The sequence below is a fragment of the Chrysemys picta genome, chromosome 9 (assembly GCF_011386835.1).
Source record: "Chrysemys picta bellii isolate R12L10 chromosome 9, ASM1138683v2, whole genome shotgun sequence".
In the NCBI taxonomy this organism is placed as follows: Eukaryota; Metazoa; Chordata; order Testudines; family Emydidae; genus Chrysemys; species Chrysemys picta.
In genome coordinates, this window is record NC_088799.1 from 61,222,479 (window position 1) to 61,239,109 (window position 16,631).

The 16,631-nt window shown below is 53.0% G+C and overlaps 1 protein-coding gene across 12 annotated transcripts in view; it reads left to right on the forward strand.

Moving 5' to 3' along the window:
- Positions 1-16,631, forward strand: part of NHSL2 (NHS like 2) — a 173,944-nt gene that overhangs the window by 139,334 nt on the left and 17,979 nt on the right. For 8 of the 12 annotated variants that reach the window (XM_024111675.3, XM_024111679.3, XM_065557206.1 and 5 more), the window contains 4 exons: positions 5,091-5,243; positions 7,524-7,660; positions 8,167-8,362; positions 13,671-13,802. In XM_024111675.3, the coding sequence (XP_023967443.2) occupies positions 5,091-5,243; positions 7,524-7,660; positions 8,167-8,362; positions 13,671-13,802 (618 nt within the window). The remainder of the gene's footprint in view (positions 1-5,090; positions 5,244-7,523; positions 7,661-8,166; positions 8,363-13,670; positions 13,803-16,631) is intronic. The other 4 variants (XM_065557208.1, XM_065557211.1, XM_065557209.1 and 1 more) reach the window with 1 other exon arrangement.

A 16,631-nucleotide genomic window follows, 5' to 3' on the forward strand; every position in this document is an offset into this window, starting at 1 on the left:
CTGGGAACAAAGAATGTAGATCATACTTATTGCATGGGGGACTCTATCCCAGGAAACAGGGACTCTGAAAAGGATTTGAGGGTCATGATGGATAATCAGTTGAACATGAGCTCCCTATGCGACGTTGTGGCCAAAAGAGCTATTGCAATCCTGGGATCCATAAACAGGGGAATCTCGCAGAGAGGTTATTTTACTCTGTATTTGGCATTGGTGCGACCGCTGCTGGAATCCTGTGTCTAGTTCTGCAGTCCACAGTTCAAGAAGAATGTTGATCAACTGGAGAGTGTTCAGAGACGAGCCATGAGAATAATTAAAGGATTTAAACCGTGTCTTGTAGTGATAGACTCAGGGAGTTCAACCTGTTTAGCTTAACAAAGAGAAGGTTAAGGAGTGACTTAATCCCAGGCTATAAGTACCTATACGAACAAATATTTAATAATGGGCTATTTAGTCTAGCAGAGGAAGGTCTAACACGATTCAATGGCTGGAAGTTGAAGCTAGACAAATTCAGACTGGAAATAAGGCATACGTTTATAATCATGAGAGTAACTGACAATCGGAACAACTGACCAACGGTTGTGGTGGATTCTCCATCACTGGAAATTTTAAATCAAGATTGGATTTGTTTCTAAAAGATCTGCTCTGCGATTTCTTTGGGGGCAGGTCTTTGGCCTGTGTCATGCAGGAGATCAGACTAGATGATCACAGTGGTCCCTTCTGACCTTGGAATCTATGAACCTATGAATGCACGGTGCTGTGGTATTCAGTGGTGGTGTAGCCATGCTGGTTCCAGGATATCAGAGACAGCGCGGCAGGGGAGGGCGCCGAGCCCGCCGCGGCTCCGCTCTCCCCGGCGGCCAGAGCACCGGGAGGAGGGCGGAGAGTCCGGCCGGGGCTCTCTGCTCTCCCCAGCGGCCAGAGTGCCGGGAGCAGGGTGGAGAGCCCGACCGGGGCTCTCCGCTCTCCCCAGCGGCCAGAGCGCCGGGGGGAGGGCGGCGAGCCTGGCCGGGGCTCTCCGCTCTCCCCGGCGGCGAGCGCCTGGCGGCCAGAATGCCGGGAGCAGGGCGGCGAGCCCGGCCGGGGCTCTCCGCTCTTCCCGGCGGCCGGAGCGCCGCGGGGAGGGCGGCGAGCCCAGTCGCGGCCCCGCTCTCGGGCCGGAGCGCCCCGCCACGCTGCCCCCCTCCAGGCGCCTCCCCAAGCACATGCTTGGTGGGCTGGTGCCTGGAGCCAGCCCTGATCAGAGAGAGAAGGTGGATGAGGTAATGTCTTTTATTGGACCAACTTCTGTTGGTGAGAGAGACAAGCTTTCGAGCTACACTGAGTTCTTCATGTATGGGAAATGTATTCAGAGTGTCACAGCTAAATACAAGATAGAACACATTGTTTAGCATAAGTAGTTAGTACATATTTCAAGGGACCATTCAAGGAGAAGTGGCCTGTAAACACCCCTCCAGACACAGGGAAGAAAGGAACAGAGAGGAGAAACATAAGAAATGAAAAAGGCAGTTGTTAGTGGGCGGATATCTGATTGTTGTAATAAGCCATGAATCCACTGTGTCTGTTGAGTCTATGATTTTTAGTGTTTAGTTATGAATTTAAGCTCCCAGGCTTGTCTTTTGAAGGTGTTGTTCAGGTTTCCTTGGTGAATGAGTACTGAGAGTGATACAGTGGTTGTTTTGTGAGAAGTGTTGGCCCATGGGTGATAGGGTGTTTTTGTCTGTGTGAGTTAATTTGAGAGCGCAGTGATTGTCTGGCTTCACCCACCTAGTTGTTTTTGTTTGGGACAGTCAGTGACTAGCTGAGGTACACCACACGTTGTGACAGGCATGGATAGGTAGGACCTATTGATCTTGAAAGGTGTGTTGTGGGAAATTATAATCGCAGCAATGGAGCTACATTTGCAGGTTTTGCATCTGTTGTTCTGACAGGGTTTGGTGCAGCTTTGAGTTGGTGGGTCCTGGTCTGTGGGGAGCTTGCTTCTGATGATGAGCGTGGCAAGGTTGGGGGGTTGTTTGAAGGCCAGAATAGGGGGTTCAGGAAAGATTTATTTCAGGATGGGGTCCCCATTGAGTATGGGTTGTAATTGTTTAATGATACCCCCTCTGGGTTCCAGTGTGGAGTGGTAGGTGACCATTAGGGGTGTGTGGTCAGAAGGGGTTTTATTTCCGTATTGAAGGTTCTCTCTGGGTATGTGGGTGGCCCGTTCCATGATGCGATCTTCTCATGATGGAGTCTCCTTGTTTGGTGAAGGCGATTTTAAGTGTGTTAAGGTGTATATTTGTGACTTTGTCCTCCAAGCATAATCTATGATATCTGAGTGCCTGGCTGTAGCTAAAAGATTTCTTGCTGTGTTTGGATTGGTTACCAGATCTGCGTGATGATCTATGGGTTTCTTGTATATGGTTATCTGTAGGGTTGCATTGTTGAAGCTGACTGTGGTGTCCAGGAAGTTGAGGCTAGTGTGGGAGTGTTCCAGAGAGAGTTTAATGGATGCAGGGTGGTGGTTGAAGTTGTGGTAGAAATCTATGAGGGAGTTCAGATGTTCTGTCCAGAGCATGAAAATATCATTGATGTATTTCGGGTTTCATGGTGCATTTGTCCAGGAGATACATTCTTCCTCAAGGTGGCCCATGAAAAGTGTGGCGTATTGGGGAGCCATCCTAGTACTGATGGCTGTTCCCATGGTTTGGACAAAGTGCTGTTGTTGAATGTAAAATGGTTATGAATGAGGATGAAATGGATGAGTCTGGCGCAGTGTTTGAGGTGCTTTCTGAGGGGTGTCTATTGTTTTGTAGATAGTTGAGGCAGGAAACAATGCCGTCATTGTGAGGGCTGTTGGTGTATAGGGAGGTGACATGCATGGTAGCGAGGATGGTGTTCTGAGGAGGGTTATTAATGTTGCAGAGTTTCTGGAGGAAGTCAGTTGTGTCCTGGACAGGGTGGATTTGATTTAAATCACTAGTCCAAAAGGCTTGATTTAATCATGGTTTTCTACATAAAAGTGCATTCTTGTTGGTTGTTATAACCTTAATACATATTCTTCACAACTCAGAGATGGATGTAGGCTTTCATTTTTAGAAGGTAAACACTATACATTATTAAACAGTAATTTATTTTGAAAACTTTTCAGATTCGTTTTACAGCTATATCAGAAAATGAATGATTGTTTGGTTATTTCATTTACCAAAGGTAATAGAAGCAGATATTTATGATGTGATTGGGAGGTGAACTATCTCCAATTCAACAGGTTAATCATTAATATTTGGAGGATTTTCTTGCCATGTTGTATTAGGAGGAGAACATCACCAGACAGATATTTAAATAGTTTTATTTAACTAAAACAACAACGTTAAGTATTCTGGATTTTTGTCTTCAACAGCAAACATATAATATTTTAACAAAACAAGCATATGTCCCTCGCGTCTCACATTTATCTCCTGACTTCTTCTCCTTGGTATTGCCTCTGTGTACACAAATTTGCAGCGGGACAATAGAGTTGAGGTCTGTTTTTTCTCACCTCTATATATTATTTGTTTATTTAAATACATTTTTGCTGTTAACAAGCACGTTACTTCTGGAGACACAAATCCACAGTTTGAGAACTGCAAAACTAAGCATCTCTGATGGTATCTTCTAGTCTGAGCACTGAGTCCCATTGGGTAGATAGAAAGATTAACCTAAATAATCTATACAGAAGCCTGTGGAACCCCATAAGATTGGGTCCCTAATCCATGAACTATTGGAACTCATTTACAAAACTTTTCTTAAATGTTACATGAATATATTGTCTCATAATAGAGAATTAGAATTTATAATCCCTATTCCATGATGAGATATCTTTGAGCTATAATGTATCTTAAGGTTTTTTCCTCAAAAAGCATTTTATAAAAAAAATCTGATTTAAATAAAAAAAATCATTGATTTTTATCCACCCTAGTCCTGGAGGAAGCCAGCCCTTTGTGTGGTGAGTGGTCCGAGGATGGTTCTATGAGTCCCCATATCCCTTCAGCAAGGGTTCCATGGCCAGATATGATGGGTCTGCCTGGGGGTCCTTTGTCTATAGAAGGTCTCTGGGGATGAGGTTGTCGAGTTTCTCTTGGAGTTGTTTGGGGAAGGATTCGATGATATCCCTTAAATTCCTGGGTGGACTGTGGCGTGGGGTCTCTGAGTTCTTTATAGTAGGCAGTGTCGGAGACTTGTTGGTTGGCCTTGTTGCCGTAGTCATCGTGGTTGAGGACTGTGATGGCACCCCTTTGTCTGCTGATTTGTTCACTGTGTGGTGGTTGAATTTCAGGGGCTGTGTAGCTGTCCTCTCCGCGTTGGAGAGATTGTGGCTGCAGTTTGGTCTGCTGCTATTTAGTGCCATCTAGTGGCATCAGGGTGAAAAGCAGGCAGGAAACCCCAAAGCAAGCTCCGATACCATTGTGGTGTAGGGTCAAACTGGGGTGTCGGTGGGAGGCTGTTTGTTTGCTAGCGAGAGTCCGTATGTGCGTTATTTATTACAGCCAGTGCCTGGCTGGTGTGACTGCCTCAAATCCTTTGCAGTTCTTTTCTGTTGACATGAGGCCCGACCCTGCACTCTGGGAGGGGGCTGGATAATAACAGCTGGCACTGTCCATCCCTAAAGCCCAAAGTGCCTTGCAAAGCCAGGACAGCCCAGAATTTCCATGCTACAGAGGGGAAACTGAGGCACCCAGTGAGCGGTAACAGAGCTGGGCACAGAACCCAGCTCTCCTGGCTCATAGTCTGGTGCCCAGTGTCAGGTCATGCTGCTGCTTCAGGTGCTGGGTTAGAGGCTTGTTGGTGCACAGGGAGGGAGGGGGTGTGGGCTGGAGCCAGGGTCCGTGACTCAGGGCACCGGGGTTTTGTTCCCAGCTGAATCATCCGTGGGCAGGTCCCAACCCCTCGCTGCCTCAGTTTCCCTCTCCAAGCATGGGGATAACACCACTGCCAGGCTTAACTTGCCCTTGATGAAGGGCTGTGTCCCGAGTGTGCACGTTGGGGCCTCGGGCTTGCACCCTTGGCTGGGGAGGGATGAGAGGGTTTGGGGAGCTGCAGCCCATGTCTCACCCCTCCTCTCCTCTCTGCAGCCACCTCTAACCTGGACCTGGAGAGCAAGAAAACGCCCCACTCCAAATTGCCATGGCAACAACCCATGAACGTGTTCCTGGCCGCGGGCAGGTCGCCCTGCGTGGAGGAGCTGCACCAGGAGGCCCAGTTCAATCTCCAGAGCTTGCTGCAAGGTACCCCACGCTGAGGGGAGGGCTGGGCCGCAGCAGGAACGCTGCCTGCCTGGCTCTCGGGGCATGACACACCCATGGGATGGGGTGGGGGGCAGGCTGTTTCCACAGCTCCTGGTACATGGGGCAGCAGAGAGCAGACTGTCCCATTGCTGCCAGGAGGGGAGGGGAGAGCAGGGAGCAGAGTGATCCATGGGGAGGAGGGAGCAGATTGACCCATCGCATGGGGGGGGGGAGAAGCAGTGAGCAGACTGACCCATTGCTGACAGGAGAGCAGGGAGCAGAGTGACCCATGGGGAGGGGGACAGGAAGCAGATTGACCCATTGCACACAGGGGTGGAGGGGGGAGCAGGGAACAGACTGACCCATTGCTGTCTGGAGGGGGCAGAGTGCTCTCTTCCCCCTGTCCCCTTGTGCAATTGGCGTCAGCTGCTCCCTTCTCTTATCCTCCCCACACACACGCCCTCATGCAGGGTATGGGGCCATGTGGGTCTGTTAAAGTATGGATTGAATGAATGGACTATAAGGTGGATAGAAAGCTGGCAAGATCGTCGGGCTCAACAGGTAGTGATCAATGGCTCCATGTCTAGTTGGCAGCCGGTATCAAGTGGAGTGCCCCAAGGGTCGGTCCTGGGGCCTATTTTGTTCAATATCTTCATTAATGATCTGGCGGATGGTGTGGATTGCACCCTCAGCAAGTTTGCAGATGTGACACTAAACTGGGAGGAGTGGTAGATACTCTGGAGGGTAGGGATAGGATACAGAGGGACCTGGACAAATTAGAGGATTGGATCAAAAGAAATCTGATGAGGTTCAACAAGGACAAGTGCAGAGTCCTGCTCTTAGGACGGAAGAATCCCATGCACTGCTACAGACTAGGGACCGAGTGGCTAGGCAGCAGTTCTGCAGAAAAGGACCTAGGGGTTACGGTGGACAAGAAGCTGGATATGAGTCAACAGTGTGCCCTTGTTGCCAAGAAAGCTGATGGCATTTTGGACTGTATAAGTAGGAGCATTGCCAGCAGATGGAGGGACATGATCATTCCCCTCTATTTGACATTGATGAGGCCTCATCTGGAGTACTGTGTCCAGTTTTGGGCCCCACACTACAAGAAGGATGTGGAATAATTGAAAAGAGTCCAGCGGAGGGCAACAAAAATGATTAGGGGGCTGGAGCACATGACATATGAGGAGAGGCTGAGGGAACTGGGATTGTTTAGTCTGCAGAAGCGAAGAATGAGGAGGGGGTTGATAGCTGCTTTCAACTACCTGAAAGGGGGTTCCAAAGAGCATGGATCTAGACTGTTCTCAGTGGTAGCAGATGACAGAACAAGTAGTAATGGTCTCCTAGCCAGGCTGGGCAGCTCCAGTGGGGGAGGTTTAGGTTGGATATTAGGAAAAACTTTTTCACTCGGAGGGTGGTGAAGCACTGGAATGGGTTACCTAGGGAAGTGGTGGAATCTCCTTCCTTAGAGGTTTTTAAGGTCAGGCTTGACAAAGCCCTGGCTGGGATGATTTAGTTGGGGATTGGTCCTGCTTTGAGCAGGGGGTTGGACTAGATGACCTCCTGAGGTCCCTTCCAACCCTGATATTCTATGATTCTAAAGACATGTGGGTCCCAGCGAGAGCTGCTTCCTCCAGCCAGGGCAGTTGTCTGGTTCCTCTGCCTGCTAAAGCACGTAGCTTACTAGCCAAGGAGGAAGAATACCCACATGGGGCCAGTGCCCAGAGGCCAGAAGCCATGTCCAGGCGCTGGCACTCCCCCCATGCAGCTGCACGAGGCCAGCACAAGGCTGCTGTGCCCAGTGATCCTCGGGAGCTGCTGCTGCCCCCAGAGAGACCTGGGAGCACTTGGAGCAGTGGCTCCCATGTGCATCGCTGCAGGCACCTGTCCAGCGCCTAGGGCAGCCAGGCAGCACTAGGCCGGGCCCTACCCCACACAGCTCCAACAGTGACACAAATACAGGCCGGGGGAGGGGAGGATGAGGTGTCCAGCACAGGCAGCGAGCAGAGGTTTGCCCGCAGCAGGGCTGCCAACTAGCCAGGCTGGGCAGCGCTTTGTGGAGTGCTTGGAAGCAGCTGGGAGCTCCTCTGGGCTCTTCTCTCCATGTGCAAGGGGGGGCAGAGAGCAGGGCCCCATTGCTGTGAGAGGGGCCCAGAGAGTGCATATTTGGCATATGCCCAGTGCATGTCCCACTAGCCTTTGGCTCAGCACTGGGGTGGGGAGGGCACAGCGCATCCGAATCCACCAGCTATGGAAATGCCCTGGCTGCTTGTATTTCAGAGGAGTATGAGGAGCAGTACACAGAGGCTAGGGTCACTGGTCAGACCTTCCGCTACGCCAGCCACCTGCCCCTGGACACGCCCCCTGAGCCCTCTCCCAGGCCCCTGCCCGCCAAGCGCCTGGAGTTCGTGTTTATGGTGAGTCCATCTCTGTACAGAGGCAACCCCAAGGCGCTGTGTCTCAGCAGCCTTCCTACGGTCATGGGCTCAGGGATAGAGGGTATCAGTTCTGCCTGATGTCACCCAGAGAGGTTACTGCAGAGCAGTAGGTGGGGGCGGGGGGGAGCTGTGAGTCATCGGCAGAGCTGATGATAGGGGAGAGCGACTGGCTGGGGTAGTGGGGGGCTCTGGGTCGGGAGTGAGGGGCATCGAAGAGCTGGCCCTGTGCTGGGATTGCCAGGGACTACGGGTCGGGAGTGGCACAGGAGGGAAGGGGATAATCCTACCTACAAGGTTTTTGACTCAAACCATCACTCAGTCCCTTGTTCTGAGCACTAGATTCCTGCCCACACACACACAGTCACCTCCTGCTCCCCACATCCCCCCTTCCTCCCCCACACTCCCACAATCCCTCCCTTCCCCACACTTATTATCGCCCCACCAGGACACTGGTGTCTCAATCCATTTCCTTTGTTCCCTGGCAGCCCGCAGCCCGGCGCGTGAATGAGGACGAGGCCACCACACTGGGGGTGAGGCCCCCAGAGCCATTCCTGAGCCTGCCCACCACCCCAGACAAGCAGCCGGCCTGGACCCGAGCCTTCCCTTTGCCCACCGTGGAGGAGAAGAGGTGGCACCAATCCTGCTCCATCCAAGCCAACATTGTCCCCATCAATGTCTCTGGTAGGGCTGTGCCCCTTCCAGGCCCCCCTGGGAGTGTGTGTAGAAGCATGGGGGGCAAGGAGTTAAATCTTTTCAGTCAGCTCCCAGCAGCGGCGCTGGGGTTCTGTGGCCTGCGCGGGGCGGCTTTGGGCACAGCAAGTGCCGCTGGCTCTGAGCCCCAGGCGCTGTGATGCCACCGCCAGGGAAAGTGCATAGGTCCTGTAAAACCGAAATGCAGCAATGTGGGGAGGCGGGGCCAGGCACAGGGAGATCTGCAGCGATGTGGGGAGGTGGGGCCAGGCACAGGGAGGTGGGGCTGGCCTGCAGCGATGTGGGGAGGCGGGGCCAGGCACAGGGAGGTGGGGCTGGCCTGAAGGGATGCTATTGGCCCACATGTGCTGTGGGTTATAAAGATGCTGGGATCACGCTCAGTAGCCAGGCCGAGGGGAGCGCTCAGGGGGCAGTTTGCAGGGCAGCATTTCTGTGCTTTGTTTTTGCCCATGTATTTTACCGCCCGTAACATCACCTTTCATTTTTGAGCTGCTAGCCACTCTCATTAAGTTAATCCAGTCTCATCTGCATCAGCTAACGAGTGTCTCCGAGCTAACTGGTTGGTGTGTTCTGTTGTCACCTTGGTTCTCCCAGTGGTTGGGACCCATCCATCCGTGCAGGGGAACACGTGTGTTCGGCAGGAACGGGAGGCTGCAGGGCACTGGCTGCGGGCAGCAGCTCTGCTCAGCATGGGGCCTTCAGCAGCACCAAACTACCTGGGTTCTGGAGGAAACTAGCTCCGCCCGCCCATGCCCTCCCTCCCCAGGCACTGCATGAGCACCCTGCTCCACAGCTGGCTGAGAGGGCACATACCCCTGTGTAATGATGCGGTTCTGGCGGGACCCAACTGAGAGTGCCAATTCATAACTTCAACTACAAAATTGATACACACATATAGACAGCATAATCATAACCAGCAAACCATAACCTTGTCTTAGACACCTCATTTGACCCCCCTTTATGCAAGATTTGGTGCCACTACAGGACTTTGGTTGCAACCATGTTCTATATGGTCCCACTTCAAATCAATAACGTGACACCCCCAACGCAAAATGGATGCAGGAAGGGATGACACAAACATCACTGACTGCATCCCAAGAGCTCCCCATCCTTGGGTCTGTCTCACTACAGCTAGTATTGGGTTAGAAGCCGCACCAGTGTATAACAGAAATGGTTCATCAAAGTCATGTTCAATAACATGATTGAATTTATTTACAAACTCAAGGTAAAACTTAGTTAGAACAATAGTGGATTGGATCTGCTCTTGCAGCATGGTTCCTGTATGTCTTATGTGATCTTGCCAAGAACTAAAGAAAACAGCTACTTTATCCATACAAGCTCTGGCAAATGTTTGGAACCCAATTAACATCAAATCAATGTAGATATTAACATTGTTTATAGCATAGGAATTTTGGCATTTAGCCATGAAAGCACTATGGTAGTGTGCCTCAGTTTCCCTTTTCAAACAGCACATTAGGTCTGGAATGTCTTTTCCCCTGTGAAAAGTTCCAATACTGTTTACAGGCATTAACTGTGAAACATCAGTATAACAAGGCCTTTTAACATAAAGTGTGTTTTCATGTACTCCTTTTAACATGTTCAAGGGATTTTCCAAAAGATTAGGCACATTGTATATTTTTACAGTTTTTGGTAATAGCAACACATTAGTTACAAAAATTACCATTAGCAATACCAACAAATTCATTGCAAGTGTCCATTTACAATCATGTTTGTCATACCACACCTTTGGCTCAATACCATTGGGGTTTGGGCCTTTTAGGGTTACTCTGTGACTTCCCTTAGCAACCTTTGCTTCCAAGGGGTTAGATGTTAAGTTCACTGAGAGACCACAAGTCATATCCAAAGTGTCTAGAGATGAGAGTACACTTACCATCCCCTGCATTCTCAAGAGATTAACTACACAGCTGTTCTGCTCTGCAGACGCAGCTACCCAGTTTTCCCTTTGAACCAGAGACACAGTCTGTTCACTTACAGAATCAGCATGGAGACATTCCTCTCTCAACAACCTTGTCTCCCTGACAAGCTGGCCAAACACAGCCACTTGGTTATAGGACTGTTTAACTTTCTTAATAGCTTTTACTCCATCTGAGACCTTTTCAAAGCTACCCACACTGGATCTTTCAAAAGGAATGTCAGTGGATCCATTCACAACAGAAAATTTCTGGCTGTTAGGAACTGAAAGTTTCTTGATTAAATCACTTTCACACCCTTCAGTTGCAGTAAACTGCTTGCACAGATTACCATGAAGGTTCCTTTCCCCAGGAGCTTTTCTAAGCAACAGTTCAGCCTTCACAGAAATTTTGCCCTTACCCTCTTCACCTAGGGCTTGCTCTAAAGGAACACTTCTCTGCTTGCTCCACAGACAAAGAAGAGCTGGAGACACCTTCTTCCTTACCAGACATACAGCTACTCCTAACAGATAAACTGCTGCTCTTTTCACTACACTGAGCTACTTTTAGCAAATCACAGTCACCTTTTTCAGGTTCACTTTTACAAGCTGTACTAGCCCCCAATATTTCACCCATCAAAAATCTACTCTTTCCTTCCTCAGTTAGGGCTTCCACCTGACAATTTACTTTAATCTGCTCCTGAGAAACATTTTCCTGACCAATTATCTCTTTCTGTGCTTGATCTAATTCCAGATTCACTTCTGAGACATTAGATAGACATTCAGAAACTCCATTCACAGACACACTGCTTTCTTGCACAGACAAACAGCTATTACCCATCAGGTTAGAATCCCCCTCTCCGTGGCCATAGCAAAACTGGTTAAACACAGAAAACTGCCCAGAGTAATACCACATATCAACATAGTTATAAATTGGATTTTCAAGAGGATACGGTTTCTGCTGTTCTTCCATTGCTTTTTTGACTTGGAGCTGGAGTCTAGCTGTCTCCTGTTGCATCTGTTGAGCTTTCTTCTCAGCAGCCAGAAGCTCCTTACGTGCTTTTTCTTCTCTTTTAGCAGCTTCTTTCTTTCTCTCATCAGCTTCTTTCTCCAGCTGGGCCAAGGCTTGCTTCTCTTCCATTCGAATTTCTGCCAGTTTTTGTTCATGTTCAAATTGCAGGCTGTCCATTAGGGCTTGCAGTTTCATTGCTTTTGCTGGTGCTTTCTGGCTCATGGTCATTGATCTTTAACCAACAAAGCTCTCAATACCAAAATTCAAATTTGGATAGCGTGGGGTTCTGACCCAAAGTTAAATTGACCTGGTTCTGTGGATCCAAGCACGACTACGCCACTGTAACGATGCGGTTCTGGCGGGACCCAACTGAGAGTGCCAATTCATAACTTCAACTACAAAATTGATACACACATATAGACAGCATAATCATAACCAGCAAACCATAACCTTGTCTTAGACACCTCATTTGACCCCCCCCTTTTTGCAAGATTTGGTGCCACTACAAGACTTTGGTTGCAACCATGTTCTATATGGTCCCACTTCAAATCAATAACATGACACCCTGCACCCTCCTGCTGGCCTGCTGAGGCGCCTGCCCCTCCCTAGCAGTGTCCAGGCTGCCATAAGGCCCTGTTGGAGATCAGGGCTGGAGCCACACGAGACCTGTATGGAGCCCCAGAGGAGCCTGCTCGGCCCCTTGACTCCTCCCTTCACACCCCATCAGACTCCTGGAGCCAGGCCCTCAGCCCGGCCCAGGGGGCTCTGAGCCATGTGGCCAGAGCCCCTCTTGTGGGGAGAACCTGCCGAGCATGTCTCTGGCCCTTTGTCCCTGGACTGCCCCTGAGCCCTCCTGCCCAGCACCAGGGTCTCCAAGCAGGGTGGGGACGGGTCTCGGTGGTTTCCGATACATCGTGTCTCCATCAACACATCTCCGTTGTCTCCGTGTTCCCCCTGGCTGGCTTGCCCAGCAGCATGTGTGAGGCCCCACGGGAGTCATTCACCCATCCATCACTCCATCTCTCTCCAAAGGCCTGCGTCTCACTGCTAACCAGCCCCTCTCCCTGAGCGCCAACCTGATCCTGGCATCGAGCCCTCAGCCTCCTGGACAGCCACGGGCAGGCAGGGGGGATGCAACGCTGCTGCACGCCAGGGGTGACCTACTTCTCTGGCGCTGCCATTGCTGGCCCTTGGCAGCCACAGCCCCCTCAGGCAGCACTGCCTGGCCATGGCCAAGAGTGACCCTCCCCCGCCCAGTGGGGCCTGCCCTGGGCCACCAGGGCTGGCTCCCAGAGCAAAGAGCAGGGACTGGCCTGACCGCCTTCCCCCTTTGTCCAGCAGGCAATTATAAAATGGACATTGGCTTGCCACCAGGAGGTGCGGTGTGATCCCTGGGGAGATGGGGTGAGGGCGCCTGCCCCAAAGTCCAGCGCTCCGAACCAGCAATGGGTGTGAGGGCCGCTTGCCAACACACACCTGAGCTCTATGCCGTAGGGAGCCAGCAGTGCCCTTTCCAGTGGGACAAGGCCTTGGTTTCTAGCCCTGCAGCTTGTGACCTGGTGTCTGCCCCGTCAGTGCCTTTCTGGGGGTCTTCATATTCCTCTCCTGAGGCCATGCAGTGGGGCCCATGAGAGTCCGGCACCTCCAGATAATGCCCATAAACACACTCTGGCTGAGTGACAGGTCTGCAGAGCGGCTTGTCTGGAGTTCCTGGCGAAAGCAGAGTGGGGGTGGGCAGACAGTATGTGGGTGACCCGTAGGATTCCCCTGGAGTATGTCACTCATAACCGAGGCATGCGTCCCAAGCACATGCCCAAAACGCTGTACCCAGCAGCATGTGTCTACCTCACACTCACACACGTGTAAATATGCACATATGTGACCACACGCCTTGTTCTGTGCGTGTCCCCACACCTTGCCACATGTGCTGCCCTGCAGCCTGGCTGGCTCCAGGACTGTGGCTCACCATCTGTGTTGCTGTGCTGGTGCTTGCAGTTTCCTAGTGTGACTCCCCTCTTCCCCCCCAACTCCCCCGCACATGCCTGGTACCTCCCCAAACACCACTCATGAACCCTGGCACCCCCTCCCTGCCCGGCCCTTGCCCCACGACTGCCTGCATGCTCCAGCAGAGAGCCCTCGAGCTCACGTAGGAATGGGAACAACACAGGGGAAAGGGCAGAGCCCTTTGTTATAAATCCCAAGAGCCAAATTCACCCCAGTGCAACGCAGGCTTATGCAAGTGAGTTGGGGTGTTAACGCAGGGAGAACGTGGCCTGAGCAGCCAGGCCAGGGCCGGGCTGGGCGTTCTCCATACCCCCTGCTTGCTGCCACGTACAGTGTGTTTGTTTTGGCTACAGGACAGCACTTTGATAGGCACGCGAGTGTGCGGCACTCCTTGTTTAACACAGAGACCGCGGTGAACCCCAAGTCCACGCTGCGGCGGAGACGGACCATTATCGGATTCCCTAACCTCGCGCTGCGAGACCAAGGTGACAACAACAACTGTACAGCTGCTCTCCCCCTGTCCCAGGCTAGAGAGCACTCCGAGACCGCCAGGAACGTGGCTCCTAAGGGCAGGTGTCCCCAGGCCATGCTAGGGGCCGTGCAGCCAGAGCCGAACGCAGGCTGCCCTCATTTGCAGGCGGGGCCACTCCCGCTGCCAGAGATGTGCTGGCTGAAGAAGCAGCCTGGGACTCCACACAGAACCTTGGTTTAACACCCTAGGGAGCTCAGGCCAGGCTGGACAACTCAGAGATCTGATCAGCCTTCTCTAGCTCTGAGGCCAGGCAGCCAGAACCCCTCTTCCAGGGGCATGTCCTACATTCCCCTGGCTGCCCCAGCCCAGGAGCTACAGCCTGACACCCTGAGCTGGGGAGCAGGGCTGGCTGGTCCATCGTGAAGGAGGCTGGAACAGGTACCCAGGGTGGGATTCCTGACCTCACTTGGGCCTTGCCGTGTGACCGTTTTCTGAAGTGCCCACTAGTTCTGAGGGCCCTGGGTGCGGGTGCCCCGGGTGAGCACCAGGGGCCTGGCTGGAGGGTGCTGAGCACCAGGAGAGGTGGGTGTGCAGCTCCTCTCGGATCTGAGCCCTGGGGAGCCCAGGCTGAGGACAGAGTTCAGGGTCTGCTGCCCTGATGGCCCTTGGTTTGCAGCACCGGCTCCCTGCTGGATTTGGCAGTGCAGTTGCTGGGAGTGTGAGGGGAGCTGTTGCCAGGAAGCCAGTCTTTTTTGTTCTGGGCTCACGCTCCTGACAGCTCCTCTGTGAAATGCTCTCTTGACAAGCGATTAGGGATAATTTGGGCTCTGTTCACACTGGCTCTTGGAAGGGAGTGGAGGTAAAATGACAGCTAGATCTCTGGTGCACAAGCAGCTTCTTCCCCAGAGAGTTGCACCTCACAGCCCTGGAGTCCAGCCTCTTCCATGACTCCAGAGCAGGATGTCGGGAGCCACCCAGCAGCACTGGCTGGTTCTAGGGAGCCCAAGGGAACCTCATGGGGTGAGTCCTGCAGCCTGGACACAGAGAATTCCCTTTCGCTGCAGCCCAGCCCAGTCCTGGCTCTGCTCACCACCAGGGCTGGTGCTGCTGGCTGGGCTGGGCTGGGCAGCAGTTAGCAGGGCGGGAGGGTTCCTCTGGGATGGGAAATCACTCACGGCTGGCCTGTACTCCAGCTCAGAGGGGAGAGGCCTTGGCACCACCCTCCAGAGAGGCCAGAGGGAGCTGCTAGCTGTGCTGTGGGCTGCAGGGCGGGAGTCACCCGGCAGGTCAGGAGTGAGGAGGCATGCTGCAAGCCATGGGAAGGGAGGCTCCTTGGGTCTCGGGACCTGTCCTGCTCCCCACACCCCTCATGATAACACCATCACCCCACTCACATTGGGCTCTGTGTGGGCCAGGCCAGGCCCGGCCCCAGAGGAAGCTGTGGCTGGGATTGGGACCCATCTCAGAGACAGGAACCTGGGGAGACAGCAATCAGACTTCCCCACCCCACGGCTCAGGATGCATTGAGAAGAGCATTGGAGCTGGATTTGGCCAGAACCTGGTGAGAACAGCTTGTGAGACTTCAGCCCAGCCAGATCCTGCCCCTAACCTGACTGCAGCTGTAAACCCCCACCCACCCCCAACCAGTCCAGGGCAGGAGAAGCTGGGGGAGCAGCAGTTACATGGCTCCATGTGCTTGACCCAGGGAACCCGGTCCTGCGAGGTGCTGCATGCACAGCTGTCACTGGGAGCAGAGGCTGCTCCACGGTTCTCAGGCCTGGCCCCTCGTTAGCCCAGGTGCTGTTGTGCTGTGCAGGGAGCTCTGCCCTGAAAGCTCTAGGGATGAGCAGGGAGCAGAGCACAGGAGGGTGCCTCGCTTTGCCAGGAGCTCTGAACAGCTAACTCAGGAGGGAGGGCGACTCTGAGTCTGGTCTCACCAGTGGGGTGAAGTACCTCCCACCTTAGGAGTGGGGGCAGAAAGTGAGGGCTGATGCCTTTATCAGGGCTCCTGCCCTCCCTCACCCCCGTTGGAAAGGCCCCTGCTTTGGCCCGGCTGGGGGGAGCCCCTCTGGCACTTGCAGACCTGCGTGGATTCACCGCGGGGGACCGCAAGGCCCAGCAGACAGTACTGGACAATGGGTGCTCTCCCATCCCTGGGGTAGGGAAGCGATGCCAAAGCCTGCGCCCAGGAATGGGGCTTGCATCCAGCCATGTTAAATCTGCAATGTTGGGGGCACCTGGGGGGTTCATTCCTGTGCCCCTTCCTAATGCTCAGGGATAAGCTGCAGGTGCCAGTGCAGAGCCCTTGGCTTTCCCCAGCATTTGCTTTCTCTGCCCCTGGTGGATTTGGGGCACTTCTGTTCCCCACCACCTCCAGCAGTGGCTCTGATTCCCTGGGAGTCAGCAGTCCCCAGCCACACATTCTGCTGCAAGGCAAGGGCTGGGCACAGCTCTAGACCAGCTATGCCTTTAGACCCGCATAGCCAGGTTGTCCAGACTGGAACCCGCCGGTCAGATCCTCCCTAGGGGAACCCTCTATGCAGGCTCCCAAAGCTGGTGCATCCCTAAGGGTCTGCCTGGACCCCAGGGAACAGGGGTCATTCCTACAGGAACCCTGGCCTTCCACACTGGCTCCACTGCAGCTGACCTAGCAGGGCCAGGGTCTCTGCTCCACTATTGGGACAGGAGGACAGAGAGGTTCCCAGGCCGATTTCTGCAGAGCCTCTGCCCTGACCCCAGCTCATCCATCCCCCTGCCTGCCCTGTCCCACCCCTCCCGTACATGAACACAGGACTGTGGAGAGTGGGGCACTGATGCTGCAGATGGCTGAGCCCACCTTGCA